The sequence below is a fragment of the Zeus faber genome, assembly GCF_960531495.2.
Source record: "Zeus faber genome assembly, chromosome: 14".
Taxonomy (NCBI): domain Eukaryota; kingdom Metazoa; phylum Chordata; class Actinopteri; order Zeiformes; family Zeidae; genus Zeus; species Zeus faber.
The window spans coordinates 27,381,500-27,390,926 of NC_137200.1; the positions used below are offsets into that span (position 1 = coordinate 27,381,500).

The following is a 9,427-nucleotide window of genomic DNA, read 5'->3' on the forward strand; positions in this document are numbered from 1 at the left end:
TAATTTACACTGTGAACGACTTGTACGATTCTTTCCTGGTAAAACATTTCGGAAGTAGATGACCAACACCCGTTAAAAACATTGACTCTGTTGGTTATAAAACCCGAAAAAAAACCCCTTTGTTGTTATTTATTATTCACCATGTATTTATCATTCACATACATTATAATTTATATACAATTTATACAATGCGATCCGTATTTTTAATTTAATATCATACTCCACTGTTTGTGTGTTTGCGTGTTTTTGTTTTTTAAACGCTATTTTATGTGGTGTATGAAACACAATTGCATGTCGACTATAAAAGACAATAATAATAATAATAATAATAATAATAATAATAATAATAATAATAATAATAATAATAATAATAATAATAATAATAATAATAACAACAACAAACGCCCTGCGCGTCCGTGGGTTGTGCTATCGCGAGACGATGGCTACGCCCCAGCGGTGACGTCACCTCAGTCAAACGAAAATGGCGCCTCTCTGTAGCGAGTTTGGGGACTTGGTGCAGATTAAAAGGCAGCTCATATCAGTGATATCCCTCTGCAAAGAGAGAGGCCTTGTGCACAGCGTCAAGTGGTGAGGAGCTGCGTGCAATGAACTCGTTTTTTGTTGGCCGGTCTTGCGTCTTTTATAACACGCTAGCTTGTCTAGCTAGTGATACCGTTTTCACAATACATGTACCGTGTGTAAAAACGTTGACAACACAGGCGCTTTAAAATATACGTGTTCATGTGTTTTAATGTTGTAGCCGTTTGTACGAACCACAAACTCTCCCCAGTGCGATAAACGACCACATTCACAAAGGTTCCTGTTTAGAAACATTTAATTCTGATGTTGTTCTGATATCGAGTAATTTAGTGAGCTTGAAAATTCTCCCCGAGATGCTTTTTTTTTAAATATATAATGCCCGTATGCACTCGATTTTTAAATTCACAATCCCTGCCTTTAAGAGGAAAGATCTTTTATCAAACTACATAGCTATTGCTATTGTATATTTTCTATATATTTCCAACTTTTTTCATATTTTTTATTGTATTGTCTTATTTATTTTCTCTTTCTGGGACATTACAATTGTCCCTTGGGGATGAATAAAGTCTATCCATCCATCTATCCATCTATCCATCCAAACATCTATCTATGTGTCTATCTAAACATCTATCTATGTGTCTATCTATCGATCACAACCAATTATATAACTAATCCAGTGTGTTGTGATTTTCATTCCTTTTCTGTTGTGGGAATTATATCTCTATCTTCATTTTATTTCTTATAATCTTGACCTTCTATTTGTATCTATCTACCTACCTATCCATGCTAGATATGGCACATCTATCCATGCCAGATAAAGTTCACAAGCGCTTGTGTTTTTGCTTGGAATCAGATAGTTACAACATAAGTCATATTCTTTTATCACATTACATTGCATTTAGCAGACGCTTTTATCCAAAGCGACTTACAATTATTCGAACGCCGACGGACGCAGCCATCAGGAGCAATTAGTGGTTAAGTGTCTTGCTCAAGGACACTACAGCATGCTAGCAGGAGGAGCCTGGGATCGAACCAGCAACCTTAGATTACTAGACGACCAGCTCTACCTCCTGAGCTACCGTCCCGTATATATACGGGATGCCAACTATATATTCTCACTTGGTTTATACTACTATTATGTCACCTCAACATACACCAATTTTTTTTCCCCCGGGAACTGACCTTGGCGCTTACCTCTTTCAACTAGTTGTCTAACTTTTGTTGTACAACTCTCTAAAAGTGAATTGGGATGACTTCAGGCTGTGAGTTACCATCATGATGTGATTTAATTTTGAATTCCGGTGTTGATCATTTAGGGCTTCAGAGTTGGCATTTGCTTTGGACCCTCTCCCCAAAGATGAACTACCCCCACCGCCGCCATTCACTGAGGTTTGTATACAAAAGAGCTGGCACAGTCTGTGAGCTAGTAAGCTGATACTTTGTTGACTAAAATAACTACCATATGTCATGGTTGGGGAAAATCAGCCACTAACAATGTTCCCTTAAGTTATTCTGCATTTCTTAAAATAAAAATCAATATGGATTTACTGAGCGATTTTGTCCGTTGTATCTTGTTGGGATAAATACAAAAAAAACCCATCTCATAACCATTGGGCTTTCATAATCACTTTACCATTTCACTTTTATCTCGCAAAATAGGAGGACACTCAAGATCTAGATGCCTTTGCTTTGGCCAAGTCATACTTTGACCTAAAGGAGTACGACCGTGCTGCATACTTCCTGCGGGGATGTCGCAGTCGGAAGGCCTACTTTCTCTACATGTATTCTCGATACCTGGTAAGATAAACAGATAAGATCTGCTTTTCATTTTTCTTGCTCATCTCCTTCTGATGCTTCACAATTTCCAATTATTTTCAAGTCAGGAGAGAAGAAGAAGGATGATGAGACCGTGGACAGTCTTGGTGAGGAATTGGCACTTGCAAAGTGCAAAGATCTTTGCTCACGTCTCGACACTGGACTTTGATGGTTTCCTTGTGCTCTGTTGTTTGCAGGTCCTCTAGAAAAGGGTCAAGTGCGCAACGAGGCGCTGCGCGAGCTGAGGGTGGAGCTCAGTAAAAAGCACAGTGCAGGAGAGCTGGACGGCTTCACACTGTACCTGTAAGGACCTCGCGCAGGATTATGAGCACATTTTTGTGGCAGATCTGGCCTAAAACACACATAGGCATACACACATACACTCTGTTTGTAAAAGAAGTCCCGCCTCCCTTACTTACTGTGGAATCCCACTAAATAACATTGCCTTCCTTTTAAGCATTTTTCTAGTATTATGAGTTATCAGATGTTGTTCTTTGTTGGAGGAAATGGTTTACACTGACAATTTGCTCAGCAGGGATTGTTGGATTTATATGTCAGTCACACTTTTACAATCCATTTTCAAATGAAGGCCGCATTCTCTCATGAGTCAAGAGAGTTGACACTGCGTGCGTGTGCCCGCGTCTGTGTGGAAACAGGTACGGGGTCGTTCTCCGGAAGCTGGATCTTCTGAACGAGGCTGTGGGTGTTTTTGTCGAGGCCACTCATGCCCTGCCTCTTCACTGGGGAGCATGGCTGGAGCTCTGCAACCTGGTCACCAATATTGAAATGGTATCTTTGTCTTTACTCTTACGAAATGCTAGATATCATTGATTATCACCCTTGGAGAAGCTATTCCTAAATGGCAGAATTGGTTCTGGATATCAGTATAATAATTACAGAGTATGGGGCGATTTCACAGATGGGATTTCATCTGAATCGGGACTAAAATAATCCCACTTTGATTTATCCATGATTTAAAAATGCCTTTCTGAGACCTTGCTTAATTTAAGATGAATAAGTTTGAGACTAGGAAGTACTAGACTAAGGTAATGAAGCTGGTGATTCAGCTCCTTCTGTCTGGTCTTGGTGCTGGTCTTAGTCCAGATAATCCATTTCCTCTGTTATCAAGGTTGACCTGGAGGCCACATCCATTAATAATGGACTTGGAGTTCTTCATCATGAAGAGAAAATTCAGTGACCCCAACAAACATTACTTTTGGGCTTTTCTCTGCAGCTGAAGTCTCTGTCTTTGCCAGACTGTTGGATTAAAGATTTCTTCAAGGCCCACATCTACACAGAGCTGCAGATGATCAAAGAGGCGTTGCAGAAATATCAGAGTCTCATGGAGGCTGGCTTCTCCAAGAGCACCTACATCATTTCCCAGATCGCTGTGGCCTATCACAACATCAGAGGTCTTTTAACTCCTTGGGCAGACACAAAACCTGTGGTAAATTGTGCCAGGAGGCACAATACAAAAACCCTTTCTTAACACAATATTTCTCTTCCAGATATTGATCAGGCGTTGGCTCTCTTTAATGAGTTGAGAAATCAGGATCCGTACCGCATTGAGAATATGGACACCTTTTCCAACTTGCTCTACGTCAAAGTGAGTCCACTTCTAATAATTGAGAACAGGTCTCCAATGTTGGGATTTGCTGTTTCGGCAGATTTATCATTGCGGTAATCACTACATAATCAATACTGTTCAATTTTTTTTTCAGTCAGAAAAAACATGGCTTCAGGTCATTTGATATTAAAAGCAGGATAATTATGATTACTGTACACAAGTAGATTTTCCTTCATTATAAATTGCAACAGAACTTTGTATTTCGCTATCTTATGAATGAAAGAGGCACAATGCTCGACATTGTTTTTGTAGTCAACATTAATATAATAAAGTGTAATATGGAATTGCCATATTCACGATACAATATTATATGAGGACAGGACATGGCATTTTATCTTCTCTGCACTTAGATTTCACTGTATTATCACACCGTTCTGTGGAACACCTAATTCTGATTTAGTCAATTGCAGCAATCAACTTGTCAGTTATCTATAAATAATGACCTCTGATCTATTAATAATTATCTCAAATATATTGATGATTTCTGATCTGTTGACCATGGCTTACTTTTGCCAGGGGCAACCACTTTCACCTCCCTGTATCACACTAATGTCGGTTGCTCCCGCCATAGCACTGTCTAGTGGCGCCATCTTTTGACCCTATGTGGAAACGCAAGATTTCAGGAGATGATTAATGACAGTAATTGGGTTAATAATAATAATAACAAAACTTTATTTGTATAGCACATCTTTTGACCCTATGTGGAAACGCAAGATTTCAGGAGATGATTAATGACAGTAACTGGGTTAATAATAATAATAACAAAGCTTTATTTGTATAGCACATTTCATACAAGGATTGCAGTGCAAAGTGCTTCACATCAGTAGTTTAAAAACAATAGGCAAGTGGCAAGTGCAGTTATTATGGAAGACGGTTAGAAATATAAAAACAATAAGAGCAATAATCAACATCGTATCCAATCCTGGTGTTCTGATAGGTCACTTTGAGTTATCATAATCTAGTTGCACAACAGACATGAACATACTAATTTATCGTATGAGATCCTAGTGTTCTAATAGGTTACTTTTGGTTATCATGATCTGGTTTCATACATACACAAACATAATAATTTGCATCATATCAGAGCCTAGTGCTTTGATGGGTTACTTCATTTACCATGATTTTCATTACACAACATACAGGAGGAGTCAGGGGAGAAAGAATAATGATTAAGAAAATAAATTTAAAGTTTAGTAGTATTAAAAGTGCACATCGGAGTGTCAGATCATAGTGCAAGGATGGGGTAGTTAGTGAAATGCTTTGGTGAAGAGATATGTTTTAAGCTGCCTTTTGAATATATCCAATGTGTTTGCTTCTCTGATATTTGTGGGTAGTGTGTTCCATAGTTTTGGGGCATATTTAACAAAGGCTGCATCACCAATCAATTTTTTACTGCTTCTATTGATCTCTAATAGCCCAGAGTCAGATGAGCGGAGTGTTCTGGCTGGTGTGTAATTTGTGAGTGAGTTTGCAATGTAGCTAGGTCCTTGTCCATTAATGGCTTTGTATGTGAGTAGCAGGACCTTAAAATCAATTCTAAAAGTTATGGGTAGCCAGTGTAGGGTGGGTTGAGGGTGACACTGAGACTGGTTACCTCAGGTTTGATCCAGGAAGTTAGGCTTCCTAGGTTTTTTGTTAGTATCTCTCTTTTTGATTTGGGACCAGTAAGAAGAAGATGTATAATATGTACAACCTCTTCAGGGTCATACAAGGCCTCTCCTCTTTGGGTTGGAGTCGTGATCAGCCTGTCAGGGTTTACTTTGCGATAACGACCGGCTGTAGGTACATTATCCCTTTCCCAATTGAAAGGGAGCTGTGAATTCCCATCCCTACTCGATGCAATACATTGATATCCTGTATTCCATCTCCGCAGTGAACCTTAATGATCCCTAATATCCTGAATCAGAGAAGTTGTGTTCATGCACGCCATTGGTCCAAAGTGTTAAGAGCTGGATGTACGTGCAGCTCAGTGTGTCCTCTGTCTGTTTTCTCCACAGAGCATGAAGCCAGAGCTGAGCTACTTGGCACACAACCTGGTGGAGATAGACAAGTACAGAGTGGAGACCTGCTGTGTTATTGGTAAGTGCTCCGCTCAAAACGTTCCACGATATCACTTATTTATCCTATTTCATTTAATTGATTGCAAAATGGCTATTTTTTCCCCATACAATTCCACAACTTTTCTTTACGTTTTACTTTGACATGTGCACAAGTATTTTGTGCACTTGGGTTTTGATTGTCCCTATCATCAATTTGTTTGTTAATGTGATCATAGAATTTTATGATTGTCCATCTTATTAAATACATATTAAAAAACATTTTGTGAGAATGAGCATGATTGATGATCCAACTGTGTAGCAATATGTACTGGAACCCCTTCTACCAAATCAAGTTTCAACCTTGCTCTGCCGGCCTGCTTCCAGGAATTGGAATTAAAATCTGCTAGACTGTCAGTGGTGAAATCCTATTGTTATGTTTCAAAGACGCTGATTGTTTGTCTATCTTGGCATTAGGTAATTATTACAGCTTACGCACCCAGCATGAAAAGGCAGCCTTGTACTTCCAGCGCGCCCTCAAACTCAACCCTCGCTGTTTGGGTGCCTGGACTCTCATGGGCCATGAATACATGGAGATGAAGAACACCTCGGCCGCCATCCAAGCCTACAGGTCAGACTCTGTTCTGCTCATCAGAAGGCCAAACCCTCAAAGAGGAGCTCTGTGGAATTTGTCAATGTGGTTGATTGTGAATTTGCATTATCAGCAGGAATGTTATTGGCAAGTTGCCACTGTTCTGTACATGTTCTGTTTATTTCAGCTGTTGTTCTATTTATTAGTATTGATCACTTGTCATGTTGCATGTTTACATGAAAGGTACACTTTACCTAATTTTCGCTTGAAAGTGCTTTGTAATTTGATCTATACGCATGCTAAAGAAGTATTTCATTTGTAAAGTTGTAATTTTCTTACATCAGACACGCTATTGAGGTGAACAAGAGAGACTATCGTGCTTGGTATGGCCTTGGCCAGACTTATGAGATCCTCAAAATGCCCTTTTACTGTTTGTACTACTACCGGAAGGCTCACCAGCTCAGGTAAGCACTTTGGCCACAAAGTGAGGCTTTTGTCTGAAAGGCTTACTCCACGTTCACATGGATCATGGTAGACGGGAGATGGCAAATCAATGTCATGTTCGTGGACAAGAGCATGGCTGCAGGCCGACAACGATACACAGCATTTGCTGTCAAAATTAAAACATTTTAACTTTTGCCGTTTTCCGTGACAGAATTACAGTGGGATGTTGCATAGCTACCTAACAGACATTAGAGAAAGCAAGAGCAACATGGCAGATCAATTCTGGTGCAGATATGGACAACAAGAGGCTAATAATATTGGTGCAACAACACCTGGAATTATATGATGAAGCTTGTTTTGTTTTGCTGTTGTACCTCTCCCTCGCTACGGGTTTTCCCCTCCCCCCGTGCCGTTCAGAAAGTGTCGTTATCCCATCCCCGTCTACTGTGTTCCATCTGAACGCCGTATTGGCTTTGTGCTCAAGATTATCGAGGCTTTATTATAAAAGTTAACATTCTGACATGCCCATGGTGTATTTTTATTCAGGCCAAATGACTCACGTATGCTGGTTGCGCTGGGCGAGAGCTACGAAAAGTTGTCTCAGCACGTAGAAGCCCAGAAGGTTTGCAACATAAGCATCATCCCTAAGCTCGTACATTGTGCTCGCCTGTTTGCATGACTGACAGATGCACTGCGTGCCGTGACTTCTCTTTGACTAGTGTTATTGGAGGGCGTACTCCGTGGGGGACGTGGAGAAAATAGCTCTGCTGAAATTGGCAAAGTAAGTCTGACACGAACGAATGCACTTCCTTGGTGCGATCGCTGCGACCCAGGCGTTGACATCCCTCCTGACCTGGGCTCTGTTTGACAGACTCCACGAGCAGCTGAACGAGTCCGACGACGCCGCCCAGACCTACTTCATATACATCCAAGGAATCTTTTCTTGCGGGGTAAGTCAGAATGCCTGCCTTTTCCTGCTTTGGTTTTGGAACATATCAAGTGGAATTGGTAAGCTTGTCACTTTCAGTGATAATATCAATACAAATAATTGTTACCGTGGCTACGTTTCATATTTCTAAAAGGTGAAACTTTTTGGAGATGTGAAAATGGGATCTAGGCTCAAGCTGCCTGCATGACAGACGGCTGTCAGCTACGTTTCCTGGTGCAATGACGATTAGGCTGGCTCCTGGTACAAGGCAACAGATTTTACGCTGGCTATTATCCACCTGCCTGGAACGAGATTTGCGGAAATAAAATAATCTGAACGATAATATTCGACAAATGCCTTTAGAAAAACAGACTCATGTACGTCCAATAACTTTGCCAATAGTAATTTTGTAAAAACATTCTATCTGGGGTGAAATATCTCAAACGGTTTCTTTCGTCACCACAGGAGCAGCTTCAGCACGCCGAGGTGAGCACGGCCCTGCGCTACCTTGGTCAGTATTACTTCCGAAACCGTCAATATGACGAGGCCTCGCTCTGCGCTCAGCGCTGCTGTGACTACAACGACGTAAGTGCTGCCACGTTTACTCGCCGCTGGCTTCAGTAACACTCTGGCCGATGAACTGTAGCAGTGGGACGCTAACAGCCCAGCGTTGTCTTGGTCCACAGGCTCGTGAGGAAGGCAAGGCGCTGCTCAGGCAGATCTCTCATGTCAGAGACCAGGGGGACATGCTGTCCCCAGAGCTGTTTGGTCCCCTCTCTAACAACAACACTCCCAGAAGGCTATCTCCACTCAACCTGTCCTCCTTGACACCCTGATGCTCCTCACTGGGCTCACCAGAGCCTTATTCTCCCCGCTTTCCGTTTTCAAACATGCTTAACTTAAAAAAATATATATAAACCGAATTAGGAATTATTTTTGGTTTTCTAGCATGTATTTGTGTAGTTGCAAAATTATGTGGTGAATAATAAAGGCTGCAAGAGTCGAAATTGGTGAAATTATAAAGATTCTTGAAGCTCCTCCTTCCTGGGTGCCCAACCCCAGGCTGAGGACGTCTGGCTTCAGCACAGAAATGTACCCAGCGGAATAAAACCGTTTGATGTTTTCACTTCTACTCCCTCATGACTCACATTTGAAACCATGTAAAAATGTATATAAATCAGTATAAACACACTGTATTAGTGAGCAGAAACTCATTATTTCCATGTGAATGAAAGGTGCTTTGGCTTTAAAGTTTAACTCTACAGCAGCGGTCCTCTACGCGGTGCGGACCTGTACCGGGCCGCACAGAAAGAATAAAAACTTATTATTTTTTTAAATTTCGGTTTTGACTATCAGATTCTGCAAGCTGTTTTATCTTGAAGAATGACTAGATGGTCTACCCGTCACTTCCGTCTGTGCCTGTTTCCCACACTTGACTGTCAGTT

At 40.9% G+C, this 9,427-nt stretch overlaps 1 protein-coding gene across 1 annotated transcript; it reads left to right on the plus strand.

Moving 5' to 3' along the window:
* Positions 1-481: 481 nt before the first annotated feature.
* On the plus strand, positions 482-9,104 carry cdc23 (CDC23 (cell division cycle 23, yeast, homolog); the record flags this gene model as incomplete). The annotated part of the gene is made up of 16 exons (XM_080013368.1): positions 482-588; positions 1,857-1,929; positions 2,200-2,337; positions 2,420-2,462; positions 2,553-2,658; positions 3,012-3,144; positions 3,590-3,767; positions 3,864-3,961; positions 5,980-6,061; positions 6,496-6,649; positions 6,955-7,074; positions 7,601-7,676; positions 7,774-7,835; positions 7,926-8,004; positions 8,448-8,567; positions 8,669-9,104. The coding sequence occupies 16 exons, from the start codon at positions 482-484 to the stop codon at positions 8,816-8,818; spliced, it is 1,719 nt and encodes a 572-aa protein (XP_079869494.1). The 3' UTR covers positions 8,819-9,104.
* Positions 9,105-9,427: the final 323 nt, after the last annotated feature.